General features: G+C 36.8%; 1 protein-coding gene across 7 annotated transcripts in view; it reads left to right on the top strand.

The window, feature by feature from the left end:
• The window catches only part of ICA1 (islet cell autoantigen 1), a 76,484-nt gene that overhangs the window by 19,144 nt on the left and 41,140 nt on the right, over nucleotides 1–16,200 (top strand). For all 7 annotated transcript variants that reach the window (XM_030009643.2, XM_030009636.2, XM_030009637.2 and 4 more), the window contains 3 exons: nucleotides 331–403; nucleotides 2,192–2,315; nucleotides 4,539–4,737. In XM_030009643.2, coding sequence (XP_029865503.1) covers nucleotides 331–403; nucleotides 2,192–2,315; nucleotides 4,539–4,737 — 396 coding nt within the window. The remainder of the gene's footprint in view (nucleotides 1–330; nucleotides 404–2,191; nucleotides 2,316–4,538; nucleotides 4,738–16,200) is intronic.

Below are 16,200 nucleotides of genomic sequence, written 5' to 3' on the forward strand. Positions count from 1 at the left end.
ATAACAACAAAAAAAAAACCCCAACGTGAGTAGTTTGGTTAACTACCAGCTGTTTAGAATAGATATGTTTCCAAAATTATTTTTGTCTTTATTTTCCTTTAGTAAGTTATGATTGGTCTGTCTGTAGTTTCAGTGGGACAACTTAATTGAAAGAAAAGCACAATTGATAAGGAAAAATTACTTTCAAGCTGGAAAGTTTACTCATTGTTCAAGAAGAAAATAGTGATCCCTAATAATTTCTACAAAAAATTAAGCTCTTTCTTGTATTTTAATTGTCAGTGTTTCTTGCACATGCTTAAAATTTTTTTGTGTATTTTGTTTCAATATTAGCTGTTCCATTCTATTCAGAGAACATGTATGGAGTTGCTGAAAGCAATTGAACTGTATCAAAAAAGGATTTGTTGTAAGTATGATCAAATACAGTAGTTAAAATGATAAGGAGGTCTGCATTATGGAATCATCAAACAAGTTAAAAACTAAAAATGAAAATGAGGAGCTACTAGTTTCATCCTATTTAAAAATAAAGATAACATTCCTTGCAGACAGTTAAAGGCAGACTTGCTTATCTACTTGAAGATGTCCTAATTCTTACATTTTATATTTGATAATATGCAGTGATAGGTAGCAATAATTGTAGGAGAAAGCTTGCTTTCTAAGGTGTTGGGTTTTTTTTTTTTTCCATTGCTTGCTTGACTTGTTTAAATTTGGAAGTGTCTTGTCCTAGAAATCCTAACTGTTCAGAACGGTTTTAAATTTTTTTTAATCATGATTGACTATGAAGTGTATTGGGCTTATTACTAGTTTATAATTAAGTAATCCATGTTATTACGATGAATTTGGTAATGCTGACTGGGCTGTAACAGGTGTACAGTAATTAGTAGCAGTCATTAGTGAGAGGCAGGGATCTCATTTGAGAAATTTCAAACAGCAGGTTGTATTAAATGACCTCTAAAGGTTCTCTGCAATCAATATTGTTGGATTCTTTGCTGCTGTGATTTCTGGCCTGGAAAAGAGAATCCAGCTTTGGAGACATCTTTCAATTTACCTTCTTTTGTTGAATGTTATCCATATTTTCTGAAGTCTTTCCTTTTTCTTTTGCCTGTCCAAAGAGAGTCAGAGATAATGTTTCAGGATCTGGAGGTAAACTTAGAATACAGAATAGTAGTGTATTGAGTTCAAGAAGCATTCCACAGTAGCAGGTGAAATCTCTGACACAAAGATGTGCATGCAGCACGTTCTACCAGAGTATGCTATGAGTCTGCATTGGATTTGACTGTCAACATTTGGAAAACTGACAGGAGGACTTAAAGAGATCTTCTTTCATTGCATTGGGCTACTTTCCTTATTGATAGTGGGAAGAAATTGGTACTATAGGAGACGGTCGCTTTGGAAGACTAATAGATGAGGCCATAATGAAATATTTTTGTGAGGATGTGAGATCATGAAGACCCATGGTCCCAGTTTGGAATTAGTCAATTCAGTGTAAAAAAAGTTTTATTTTTCTTCATCTTCTTGTTTAAAAAGCAATCAGTTAATTTGAAATAGAAATGTTTCAGATATTTGAAATATAAATTAAAAAATAGTGTTTGAATTGTGTGGAATGTTGAAGTTGTAAAATAATTTTGTGAAGTAATTTGAAAATAAATGTTCTTTAAAATTAAGTACTAGATTTTTCATATGAAAAATTCATTTCTGTAGTCAACCATGAAAAATGGAGAGCAAGAGAAAAGCAAGTGAATGAGCTTTAGGTAGTATAACTCAGAATTAGCTTCAGTGAAAGGATGCTACCAAAGATTAGCTGAGGCAGTCCAGGTAGTAAAAAAGGATTTAAAATGAAACAAAACAAAAGCAACCAAACAAAAAAACCCCAAGACTAAAAGATACTATAATCAGGATTGGGCCCTTTGTATAATTTAACCAACCTAGTTCTTTTGTTCAGGGAAGAAATAGCGTGTTTTTCCTGTTGTCTTTTGGCACTGACAGAATTTTGTGATTCTTGTTAAGTGTATCAACAAATGTCTCAAGTGAATCAGATCTTCTGTTTACTAAATGCAGGAATTCTGTGCAATTATTTATTTTTTGCCGTGCAGCTTGGTTTTAGAGTGACAACTTATTTGATGTTAGGCCAGTTTTAGAGCTGTTAGGAACCTATTAAATAACGCGTTTGACCACTCATTTATTTTTTCGTTAGTTCTGTCTCAGGAAGAAAACGAACTGGGGAAATTTCTTCGATCACAGGGTTCTCAGGATAAAACGAGAGCAGGAAAAATGATGCAAGCCACAGGAAAGGCCCTCTGCTTTTCTTCTCAGCAAAGGTATATGTGTCAGAACTACTGTCTGATTTACAAAGTACGTGGGATAATGGTAGTTTGAAATGTGTGAGGAACCAAATGATAGGAAAGTTATTATTGACCAAAACTGCTGTAGTATTGGCAATAATACTGGCTTGCTCTGTGTAGTTTTGCCTGATCCTGTTTTTTGTCTTATGGACCTGCTATGTCTGTGTGTCTCCAGATCCCCCACCTTTGCCTGTTCAGCTCAGCAGTTCTAAAGCTGTACAGGTGTATCTGCACAGCCTCTCTAGCAGTGGCGTTGTAAAGCAGCTGATGTGGCGTCCCTCTCCTGCTTGGTGGCACTTCTCACTCTGCAGAGAAATGCTACAGCAGGCTTGTTGTGGAGGTTTCTGGGTCCTGGGAGGGCAGGGAAATGGGTAAGGGAATGCCTTTTCTGGGCTGTGGAGTCTCATACCTCAAGTAGACGGAGGAGAAGGGAGGAGTTGAATGCCATTTTCTGCTTTAACCTTACACCATGAAGTCTCCCAGGAGAAGATCCTAGATGCCCACTGAGCTCATGTAGGTTGGGTAGGAGGAAGTCAGTAAAAGGCGAGGAAACCAAAGGGACACATATACACATGCTGTTACCCAGAGCCCTTGATGTCTCACTGACCCTGTATTTGCTCAGAGTTTTTAAACTTTTAAGTAACAGTACCTGATGGCATTGTGAGTATTATGTTGCTTTTTTTTAACAGTATGGGGACTATGAAAGATTGAAATTCACCATCGTTTGCAAGGGAAAATTCTATTCCATGATATTTTACACGATTTTGGGGCTCTTAACTATTGTGATACTTTCCAGCTTTAGCTTAACAGTGCAGCTGTTTGGCTCAAAATAAAACATCGCATACAGAGCACCGAGAATTTCATGTGTTTATCTTGGGCTAGAGTTTGGTCATTAGCACATTCAGTAACAGCCATGAGTGGAATCTTTAAAACACATGTAAGGCACCTTTGAGCAAAAGCACTGATGATTTGTTTCTTTAAAAGGCTTAACTGTTTATAGAAATCCCAGTGTATGACATGTCTACATAAACTGAATTTTCCTTTGAATGGCTGGGTAAGTATTTGTAGAATGAGAAAAAATGGGAGGGAGGAAGCCACACTAAGAAGTTCACATTTTATTATATCTCTTACTCAATGCATTTTTAAGGCATCTTTTTAAATAAACTCACATAAAAATAAAACCAATTGTTCGTCTGTCTTCTCTTGAGCCATCCTCAATTTCATGTTGACGTTGGGACTGCTCTTATTTACGTTGCATGCCAATAGCTAGCTCAGTAGCTGGAGATCAAGAAGACACAATTTGCTGGGTACTGGAGCTGAAATTAGAAACTCTCTTATGCCTAAGAAGTCCCTAAGTAGCACATTAAACTAACTCTACACTGGTGTAGAACTGATTGAACCCATTCCAGTCAGGTGGCTGCTGGCAACCAAGAGGAAAGCAGAAGCAGCAGGAGGAAGCAGAGCAGAAGTTGGAGTAATCCTGCCTAGTTCTGAGATCCCATTAGGAGCCAAAGTGATAGCATAGGGAAGACAACAGTGTCCCCTACTGCCTTTCCAAAGTGTAGTTGCTGGAAGAAACATGTAAGAAAATGCCCAAATCCTTCCAAAAGATAAATGTCCTTCAAAGGAATTGTTGAGATTCCTTAAAAAAAAAAAAGGAAAAATAGGGAAAAAATCAGATAATTATCTACTTGACAGATGACTTCTTTATTTACATGTACATTTGAAGATTAAAAGGCTAATAGAAGTGCTTTTTGTGAAATTTAACATAACAATCCTGATATATCTGTGGTATGTATCCAGTAATAAATTACCTCAGGTACATCTTTAGAGTTGTTAAATGCAACTTGTGAAGAGGAACGGTAATAGCTTACATACAAGCAGCTTGGCTAACTAAAATACATATACGCATTAGAAAAGGTTCCTTTTCCATTTGCATGTGTAAGTGAAAGGTCACTACTTGAACAGGAAGGTTGCAAACACAATATTCGTGCAAAATTACCCCATTCATGTGTACCCCCAACCAAGCTGTAGAACCGTCTGAACATACACTAGCAATTAAGTGAACTATTTTGGCTGTGTATGGTTTTTTGATTGCTAGTAAAGCGTCAGTAGTTGTATTAATCCGTCTGCCTTTGTGGAACAACTACTTTAACATGTTCCTCTCCTTCCTTTCTTTCCCTTCATGCCTTCCCCCAGGTTAGCACTGCGTACTCCTTTGAGTAGATTGTATCAAGAAGTGGAGACTTTCAGATATAGGGCCATCTCAGACACATGGCTGACAGTAAACCGAATGGAACAGTATCGGACTGAATACAGAGGAGCTCTACTCTGGATGAAAGATGTGTCTCAGGAGCTGGATCCAGATCTTTATAAGCAGATGGAAAAGTTCAGGAAGGTATGAAGTTTCCTGTAGTTTCCTAGAAGGGGATGCCTGATGAATTACAATGAAGCATGGTTTTGATTCTTCTGAGGAAGACATAATTCAGCAGCACTAAGGATGCCATTTATCGTAACTAATCTTTTCCGTGTGACAGAAGTCCAATTAATCTGATGTGGAATACAGTATCCTTCACAGAGTGGGCTGTAAGGAAAGATATGGTAGTAAGAAACAGCATTTTTCAACTATTCAACTTCAGCCTGAATCTTTATAATTTAAATAAGACATATTTTTAAAGAAGGTTATTTAATTTTAAATACTTAACTGTGATGTCTGAATGACTAATGGAAGAAAATATGTCTGCTGTCAACTGGGGAAGGGAAAATTGATTTTTTGCAACTAAAAAGTACAGAATAACAGAAATCCTGTAGTATCTGCTGCTAAATTTTTGGGTGCAGTTAAAGACCAACATTTTCAAAATTGGCTATTGTTGGATTTTGGGGGGGAGTTGCACATTTGGAATTTTTTTTATGTTCCTTGTGCAGTTCAGCATGACTTTTGGGCAACTGCTAAACACTAAAACTGCTAAGAATGTACTCTCCATAAATCTTCATTCAGTGTCACTCAAGTTTTGCTGAACTCCTCCTCTCCCAAAGGGCTTCCAAAAATCACAAGTCCTAGGCAGTGGTCTGCAGGCTTGCTACCAGGTGTGAGTATAGAATTTATTTGGACTGATCCTGTTCCAGTCAGTTCAGGAATGCTCATGAGAACTTCACATTTGCTGGTGAGGCTCTAGCGCCGATTTTGTTAAAAGACTATAATGTTCACAGTTTGCTATTTATACATCTTGACTATTAGGAAGAGTTAGGATTCTAGGAATAACATGGTGGCTTGTGCTTTGAGTAAAGACAGGAAAAAAATTTACAGAAACTGTGTGATAAGTGAAAGCAGAGGCCTAGTTAAAGAAATTGTACTGAATGTGCGTATATGCATGTGCATATGGCTTAGAGACAGGTAATGTACAAAAGAGAAAACCCTGTTCATCGACGGCTTAAGCATCTGTGACTGGAAGTGTTTGGAGATGAAAGATACTTAATTCGGAATTTTAAAAGCTTGAATAAACCATCCTAACGGGAAAGGACTGGCATGCATTTAGGCTATGCCATTTTTTGTAAACTGAAGTGGTGACAATAGCAATTAAGGAAGGGGTGGAACAAATGAAACCCTAGCTAGTCATCTAATCTTTATTTAATGCTTTAGTACAGGATATTCCTGTAAGTCTTGTGGCACCAGACATGTATTTTATTATGCCTTGTGGGAAATGTTTATAATGGCAAGTTCTTGCAGGTAAAATAATTGGTATGGTCTTGGCCTCAGCCAATTGCTTATGTATAATGTTTGATTTATTAGAAAAACACTTAAAAAATGGAATGTTAGAATGAATAAAGCAGTACTGGTAACGGTCGTACAAAATTGATTTATAGCTTTCTTGCAAAACAAATGCTATGGAAGGTATTAATTATATAAATGGCAAAGTAATTAAAATAATGTATGCTTTGTACAGTGGGCTGCTGTAGTTAAAAAGTTAGATGTGAAATTTCAGCCGTTTTGGGTTGCTGTGCTTCAAGGTCAGCAAAAATAAGATTTTGTTTTGTTTTGTTTTCTTTAAAGCTCTCACAAAACTTAGTATTTCCACATTTTTACTACTAAATATTTTGAAATATTTCTAGGTCTGAAATGGGTTATATTCTGATGTAAAGAAATAATGAATGTACATTCTAAAATTCTGTAGCATTACCTCAAATAGTTTAAAAAACAACAAAAAACCCACCAAAACTTGGTGAAGGTCTTTTGAACCTTTCTTTCCTCTGACTGCCTGTCAACTGAAAACCTTTCAGATCACATTGTAATATAGAGAACAAAAAGCTCTATATTTTGCAGCCAACAAAGTAAAGAAATGCTCTTGGTATCCACTTCCCCACATATCCCATCTGTGCAACAGGCATATCAAACTAGTCTTTGAAGATTTTAACACTTGCAGAAAGTAAACTTTTCCTTTTTTCATTTTGGAAAAAAAAAAAATTACTAAAATAAAATCCTCAGGCATAATGTACCTAGATAGCTGTTGCTGAACAAGACACAACAGTTTGTTTTTACTGCTTTACAAATGTACTAGGCAAACAAAACTAATGGTGGATACTGTAGTCATAAATAATCAAAGTAGAGGAGTTATTTTTATTGTCTTTTTGTTCTATTCTTGCTTGCAGATCTCAGTTGTGCCATAGTGTGGCAGTGTAATGCTGGGTTTTTAGGGCTTATTTTGGATCTATAACAACAATTTAAGAAGTCATGTTATTCTGTTGAGAAAGATATAATTACTGATGTAAGGTTTTTGGTTCTAAAATATGCCATCACTGGAGAGAAGTTGTTTGATCTGGAGCTGCATATCTAGTATACACCAGCAAGTAGTTAATGAAGCTGATCCTGTCAGAGCACTTGAAAGTTTTCTTCAAACTTCTAACTGTAAAAATCCTAAGTATTACTTTAGTAAACATCTTTTTCTTTTTTATTTCAAGTAAATAGTGCTGGTTTAGTGATCTTTAATGCACCTAGTGCATCAGCGGTATTTATATCACTTGGTTATAGGACTGTTTTTCAAGTATGTAGCCTTTTATAATGTAAACCTAAATGTATCATTATGTATACAGATATGGTACTTGTTTTTGGAGACCAAAGCTAAATCAATCCAGATGGGGTTTTCATACCTTCCCTCAGAATAGCTCAGGCTAAAAGATCAATAGTTGAGTCAGTATTTTCAGAGCTGATAAAATCTGAGTTAAAACATTGGCATTTTTGTAGCTCTCTTTCAAAACAATGAGGTACTTGAAAGAATTTTCTAATGCTGTTCTCAAGGCATCAGTCTAAATATGCGAGACCTAGCAGTACTACCACTTTCAAAGTGTCCCAGAACATTGCAGAACAGCCTTTTTATGTTGTTGTTTGAAGATATCCGTGTGATTATAGCTACTTGAGTCAAACCAAGGAAACAGGTGAAGTATTTACTTTTCCCTGCAGAGTTCTATAAATGCTATGTAACTTCATTCTTTTTTTTTCTATTAACAGTTTTTATGGACACTCCAGTGCTGTTCTAGATATAGAGGCCTTCGATCCCAAGTTCAGAGTTTGAAGTGTCGCTTGAGAGAGTCTAAACAGTGTCTTGACAATGCTGTGATATTTAAAAGAATTTGAATGAGTTAATACCCCTTTACCAAATTCTCCACCACTGATCAGGTTGTTAAGGTTCTTAAATCCAGGCTGTTTTATCTGCCTGGCAACTGTACACTATGGCATGAGCTCTACCATGATATGGTAAAAGTACAGACCAAATTGCCCAAGTGCTGATAGTTCCCCCAGTGTCCTTCCTGCAGCTCTGAAAAAGTTAAGCTTTTCCATGGGTTTCCTGAGAAGGAACATGCCAATGTGCGGAGTGATAGGCTATGATACCAGGCAACAACCTCCCATGTGCATCCTACAAGAATACAGAAGAGACTCTGCTGTTCAGTTTTACTTAGCTAAGCTATCTCAGATGCTTATACAGTGCAGTATAGACTTTCTCATCAAACCTAGACATCACAGTGCCACCTATAACAAGTAAAAAGGGAGAGCTGAAAAAATCATCTGCTGACCTTTGGGTTAACTGTAAGAAAAATTGTATCTGTGATACATGGCAGGATTTTTATCATGCTACATTGATAGAGCAAATTAATCCTTTCTATACTTGTTTTTGGCTTCCATCATTCTTATACTCCTCTGCTTCCCCTTCATCCTGAGGCTTGAACCAATGCTGGAGTATCTTTGTAAATACCCAGTGGCCATGCTGGGATCCCTCAGACAAGCTGTGCTGCAGCAGTGTACTAAGAACTGGGTACCTGGAGGGTTGGGCTCTATTTCTCCCTGTTGGCTAGTCCTCTCTGCTTTGCCAAAGCTGCTTTCCTAGGAGCTCTGCTTTTGTATGAACCAAACAAAGCTCAGGTGGGACAAAGAAGAGGATGAAGCTGTGTAAGGTTAAGGAATGATGCATGGTTGCTGGTTGCAGCAGAGCTTTGTAAATGCTATGAGATTGATCTGCTTGGCATACAGTGCAAGTCCTGTATCTATCTCTATGGTACTTGGATATTATAGCAATAAATATCTGAGTTTGTAAAACAGTATGTATTAGATGGGATACTGTCTGGAAAAAGAGTTGGGTTTTGATCAATATATTTGCATGGTATCTGTGAGGGGAACCATTAGCATCGTTTGTGCTGGGCCTCCTTGTTCTGGAAGATTAGAAAGGCCTTACCCCACAGTGCAGAGCCCTTAACTACTTCAGTGGTGCTAAGGAAGTAGAATAGGTCCTACCACGGAAGAGAATTGTCGGAATATTCCCCAAAAGATCCTAAATTATTATAGACCCTTAATGCTTAGCTGTTACTTTGCATGCAGCTGTTGAGAAACTTGCAAGGCTGCAGCCAAGTTGTCTGGGCATGGTTTATCTCAAGTTCTTCCTAGCTGTAGCACTCTATATACTGCAAACAAAATGAATGCCCTTAAATGGCATTTTAAAGATAAATCTGGCAAGAGAAAAGGAAAGGCAGTGAGAAAAAGGAAAGTTCAACAAGAAGAACTAATAATGATATAACAATGGCTTAAACTGTTGTTTTTACAGATGTACTAATGTAGGGAATGGCTCATCTATGCAAGTTCTCTGTTAAATATCTTTCAAGAAATAAAAGTTAAAGCTTGTGTGGACAGCTGGGGAATAATGAAGATCTAAATAAATCCATTGATTAAAAGGTCAGAAGGGAAACACTGAAGTATATGTATTTGTTGTAAAGATCTCAGCAAGCATAAGATACATCTGCTGCAGCCTTACAGGGAAGGCTTTGGACATACATCTCTGTTCCCGTGCTGTTCCCTTGCCTACTAGCACGGCCTGGTATGAGTGCATTTTGGCTTGTGTGATGATGAAGTGGCTGTGTACCATGTTACAGTATCATCTGCTACTCACCTATCCATTAACATCAGCTGCAAACAGCCCTGCAGACCTGGAGGCACTGTGAAAATGTGCTGGAGGATTTGGGTTTTTTAATTCTCTGTTGTATTTGAAAACTCCTGGAGGGCTGAGAAAATGCAAAAAGCCTAGGGAAGGAGAAAAACCAAATATGATGCTGATCTTTGAAATAAGAACTGACTTGGCAGTTACCATCCTTGTAAACATAATTTTAGTTCCTGGTAAAAAAATGAAAAGGAAATCTGCAGGCATTTAGAAGCTAAGAAACTGAAGAGTAAACAACACAGGTTTATAAATAACATTACAGATGTTTTTTTGTTATTTTGCATTTTTAATCAAATTATTAAATTAGTAGGAAAAAATTGCAAATCTGGATTGTTGCAGTTCCTTATGAGTGATTACTGGAAAAATGAATTTAACTTTGCTAGGGAAATAAGAGCTCTGAGGAGCTGAGCGTTGGGAATATTGGCTGAGGGACACTAAACAAAGTTCAGAGGATCATGGAATATAAAGATGGAAAATACCTTAAAGATCAACTAAACTCTCTTCCTGCCAGGACAAAGTTGTGCATTTGTAATATATTTTCCAAATGTTTTTCTACATCTAATAAATATAATTCAGTTGAGGGTAATGCTCTTAGAAGTTTTGTGGATATTGGTGATGTTCTAGTTCAATTATTAAAAAGTCAACCAAAAGAAAATGTGCTAATGATAATTACATCTGCAGATTATATTGAGCTGGAAAGTCTTTTGGTTTTCTAAGCAGCAAAGTATACCACCGTCTCAAAGAAAAAATTCTTTGGCCATTGCAGTCACCTTGGTGTAATCAATAGACTCTCAGCTGCCATAGTTACAAATAGGAGTGTAAGTGACTGATGTTTAGAACCAGCTATGGTAGTCACAAAAAAAACCCAAAACAAAACAAAAAAAAAGTTGTAAACAGCAGTTCTGTCTGTTTCTTTTTAGGTGATACTTCCACATTAAATTCCAAGGTTAACTTCATCTGGAAAACTTAAAGCACATTTGCTTATAGGTGACAAAAATCTAGGCCTTTGCATGTGAGAGAGCATATGATGATTGTTGTGCTCTGGAAATGTCAGAAAGGTCTGAGTAGCTGACCACATATTAAATATGAGAAGTGTGGCACTATAATGAGAAAAATAACGCTGGCTTTCATAATACCTATTAGGAATGTGAGATGGTAAAATCTATCACTTTGATAGTCCATCTTTGTCACTCTTGGTTCAAAATCTTCGTTAAAAAAAAACCAAAACTGCAATCTGTATGCTGATTTGGATTGCTGCTGCTCACTAGATGAATAGGTGAGATTCCAGGAGATCCAGTAATACTTGCTGCAAGATAGCTGTGTACTCTAAAATTAGTAAGACAGTGTCACACTGCACTCTGAGATCCACATCTTAGTGTAGCAATGTGATGGCAGAGATGGATAACAGCATGCTCTTACAATATGATGATAAGCAACACCTACACATATCAATTCTTGTGACATGCCTGTGCCACCAAGAGTATGTTTGGTTTCATTCTGGTAAGGAATAGCAGTAAAAACATTATTTTTTTTAAGTGTTTTTTTAATATGAAAGTATATGGTGTTGGAAATGTTAAATTTCATGATTTACCTAGAAATTATGGTAGTGAAAAACAAAATACACAAAAAAGTGCTCTTTATACAAAATTCTAGTTTTTGCTTTATCATTATTGTTGCTCCTTTTTAAAAGCAGATGGAGTTTCAGTGCTGAGCATGTTTTTTCTGTGCAGTTTCTGCTGAAATGTTTTTTCCAGGTTCTCCAATGTCAAATTCAGTAACATTAAGTGGAGAAACCAAAACATTCCAAGATACTTCACATACAAAATCCTCAAACATTTTAAGGCAGATGTGAAGGATGCACCTTTTTTGAGAACGTGACCTTAAGTAGAAATGTTCTTCACAGTGTAAGCATTTTATAGTCTTACAACTTTAAATTACCATTTCAAGTACCATTTGTAAGAATCAGAGTAGACAATAAGATAAAATCAATTTCTGAAGCCATTTCGTGTATATTAAATATCACTGATAATTGTTACTGGGTTAAAAGCAAAGTAAAAATGTGTGATGGAGATACCCTTTTAAAAGCATAATAAGAGTATACCACTTAAAAATAGAAACAGGCTTCTTAGAACAGATTACATCATCTTAATAGGTATTGCTTATAGAATATAGTTGCTCCCAGAGATTGATGCTTGCCCTTGAGAGGCAGTTCATCATCTGTTCAGTTATTTTTAAGAAAGAAGAGTCTGTGAGACTCTGCAAAATGGCTGTAAAATAGAATAAAATTAAGTGCTAGACTAGATACAATATATTTTTTAACAACCTTGTTTCATGTAACCTAGCTGAAATCAAAAAAAGGTAGACTTGCTTTAATTGTGCATTTTCAGACTTGTATTTATTTCAAGAAAAGGCAGACAGACACATTCTAAAAATTTCTGTTCACATAAGTAGCAGAACTTGTAATGTTTCAACAGAATAGAACAAATTTATAAAAAAACCCAGTTATTTAAATCAATAGGAATGTCCAACTTTAATGTAATAATTGTTATTAGCCCCAATATTAAAAAGGCACTCTCAAATATGATGTGACAAAAATTGAGCTCCAAGAATTTTTCTCACGCCTAATAATTACAGAAATGTGTAAGCATTAAATGTAGTATTGAAATTTTTTTTTAAAAAGGAACAACTGAACACTGATTTTACTTGCTTATTCTGCTGTGTTTTGGTCTTAAAATCAGAAAAAAAAGATGATTGCCTAGACAAATTCTATTGCTCATATGAAAACTCTAACCCTGCAAACTGGTCTGCGTGGGCAAAGTCCCTAACCCATGTGGATCATTATGTGAATTCAGAACCTAAATGAAGTGTAAAAATGTAAACAGAATAGGTTGTGAAAGGAGAAGTGAGATTTGGAAAATTCCCTCAGCCTTAATAATCCAAAAAGGCTAGGAGGATAGCTAAAGAAATATTTTTTAAAAATAAATGAAATACAGATGTGACTGAACTGAGAGAGTTCTGCAGGAGAGAAGAATAAACAGGAAGGGGAATACAGCTGTTGGGGAAAACATTGTTTACACAAGAGAACCACGTTTTTCTATGGTCGCCACTGCCCAGGAATTCTTCTTATACTTTCCTAAAATGCCTGGGCATATACATAATGTAGTCCATCTGCTTTACTTCATAAAGCCTTTGCTGTTCAGTTATATGCTACGTAGGCTCTGAATGATTACAAAGATGCTATGTTTGATTTTTCTCCTTCACATAGTGAAACCAAATTGAAGATAGGATTAAAAAAAGCCACCAAACAAAAGATACTGTTCTAACCAGAAAAATGGCTTATACACCATTTCATCTCTGTTTTAGGGATATTGTGCCTGAACCCTGCTTAGATTTCAAATGTTGTTTCTTCTGTAATAGCACAGCGTGAAATCTGAAGAGCACTACAGAAAGCTTTTTTTATAAGTACAATCTTTCTGAGTTTGTATCTGGACAAAATATAATTAAATTGTTTTGAGGGAAACAAGGCATACTTATTGATGTATCAAATGCCAACCAGGAATAGCAGTAACAACACACAGGATTACGTACAACAGACATTGTGTTACAAATGAATCATGATTATTAATGGCTGCCATTTCATATTCTGTGCTGAAAGAGCTAAATAGAAAACGAAACCCCAAAGCTCAACTTATAGGACTTCTACTCCCACGTTAGCACTGTAAACAGAGTGGCTTTGCGCTCAGGACAGTGAGGGCATTTGGGGACTAAATACTGAAGGCAACCTGGTCATTGTGGTGATCTTGTTAAAGATGTCTTTCTTGGAGTGTTGGTGTCACATCCAGCTAGGATTTGCAGCATATGTCAATGGGATTCCTTGGCACTTTGTACATCCGCCCATCCCACCACCCTTTGCAATGGCCAAGAGGATCTTGCAGGTCAGCTTACTGTTTTATGGTGTTTTCACTGGGGAAAATGTTACTGCACCTGAACTTGAACTTTTCACATCCCTTTACCTAATTCCAGTTTATTCACTCCCTCATCTGCCTATTCAGAAGTGACCCAGAGTCAAGTAACAATCTTGCTCTGGCCCTGAAGAGTTTAATTTGGATGCAAAGAAATGAAAAATATAAATGACGTTTTCTAACTATGAGGACACCGCACCTAAAGGAGTCAAGGAGACCTCCAAAATATCTTCATTAAATGAGATAAACTGAACTGTGTAATTACTAGATGAATAAAATCATGGGCATGGTAGAGAGATTAGTTTTATGCTATATTACGATTTTCTTTATGTTGCCCCTCTGGTCTTTCAGTGTTCAAAGGTAGTAATTACCTGTCTCAGTTTCCTGCAGGGTCTGTCTAATTGCTCTCCACTTGCCGGCATCTCCCCCTGCACCACGTGTGCCCACCATCCTTTGCTCTTAGGTTGTCTAATATGGTTAACACAACTGAGTTATGATAAACTCGAAGCAATTTTTAGCACTTTAAACTCAAAGTCCAGGTTACTTCTGGTTTCAAGCTGAATATGATCTTTCAGACCTGAAAGCTTATTTCTTTACTTTTGCCATTTATCTCGGTTAGCCTGCTTCTTGCTGTAAATCTTTGCAACCATTTTTGGTAATTCGTAGACTTTCATCACATTAACAAAATGTGATTCTTTGTTTTCAGACTACATAAAGTTATTTGCATCTGTGCAAAGAACTGTTGGGTTTTATCAACTCCCTCGTAGTCATTTGAGGAGAGGAGATGTTCTAAGTTATCAGGACCAAACTCTTCCCTAAAGAGGATGTATGTCCATGCATGAAAATGTGCACTCGTTTGCAGTTTAGAATATTATATGTCCAAGCACGCTATTGTGGTAATTGCAACTGCAGACTGACAGATGCGTGCTCACTACTAGAACTACATTTGGGGCTTGTAATGTAGGAGTCTATCCCCAAACTCTGAAGTAATGCTATTTAGATGAATGTCATTGTGTATGCAATTTAAGAGGATCCCAGTCACATGAATAGAAAAATCATTGGTAATTATTTTATTTGTATGTCCTTGCTTCAATGTCTCTATTAGTGTCAACACATTTGGTTTTTTCCCTTCAGCCTAGTGAAGCACACTTCCTGGGTTTGACTAACACTGAAACTTGTTACCAACAGAAAGTTGAGGCATGTATCTAGGCTTCTTAAAGTACAAAAAAGCAGACCTTCTAGTAAGCCTAGAAGCTATGTATTTATTGCCTTCCCTTCATTTAAATTGTTGTTTCATGTTTGTTCCCTTTTTAAAGTGATTTGCATATTGATCCAAGCTGTAAAAATGAATACAAGTACCGTGAGAAACCTTTCCATCTTAATAGCTTGAGGAGGGTGTTATGTTCTTTGCTGGCTGATAATCAGAGAGTAGCCAGAAGGTGTAAGCTTTGAGGGGTAGAGCTGCTCTCATACACAGTTTATTCCTGTAATGACCCAATGTGAATGAGTTAGGAGGAGAGGCTGTGTGCACTCTAGCTCTCGGCTGCCACGTATCTGACTGCATGAAAACTCCCTCCTTTGATACAGTTTGAAATTAAACAGATTAACCATAAGTAGTTTGTCTTCATGATGGAGAAAAAGAGGCCTCATGCAGCTAGCAGTGGTGTCAGCTGGATGTAGCTGCTGACCGCAGCCCTCTGCTTCTCCCCAGTACCCTCCTCTGGAGTAAGAGCTACAGCTCTTTCGGTCAAAGCTGCTGAGGTCAGGCTCTACCATGCATAAAGTGTGGATGCATTTTATTTAGAGCTGATTTCTTTCTGCACAGGCAGGAGATAGGGAAGTTGGTAGGTAACATGTAAGGAGCATGGGACTATGTATTTGAAGAGTGGGGGAAGAGTTTTGGAAAGGAAGAGCCGGGAGTACACGTAGCCCTTTTTTCTGGGGAAGGTGTATGGCTATGCAGAGATGCTGCTTTCCTGAAAGGTGGTGCCTAAATGAGGCTGAATTGGCACAGAACTCTGTGTAAACACTCAGTGCATTTTGAGAATAGCATCTATCAGTTGAGCTTAAAAATGTATTTTCCCCAGCTTAAAATCAAGTAAACAACTCTTAATTTGAAATAAATCTTGTGTAAACATGCTTAGCATCTGTTTAATTCAAAATAATTTTTAAAATGGTTTAGTTAAGCTACAGAAAAGTAAGATACCTTCTCCATTTCTAGGGCTGGGGGCTTGGAGGCTCTTGAGTCTTTTAAGATGGGGCGACTCAGTAACATTTTTTTTGCTTTGCCTGATTTTTATGTTGTGCTGTGATCTTAATTTCAATAATGACTTTGAGTGTGGTTCTGACAAATTGAAAACTGTTGCTGTTTTCAGCTGCTTAAATTTAACAAACTTTCTTTCTTTTTACAGTAAAATAGTG

This window comes from Aquila chrysaetos, chromosome 3 (genome assembly GCF_900496995.4).
Source record: "Aquila chrysaetos chrysaetos chromosome 3, bAquChr1.4, whole genome shotgun sequence".
Classification (NCBI taxonomy): Eukaryota; Metazoa; Chordata; class Aves; order Accipitriformes; family Accipitridae; genus Aquila; species Aquila chrysaetos.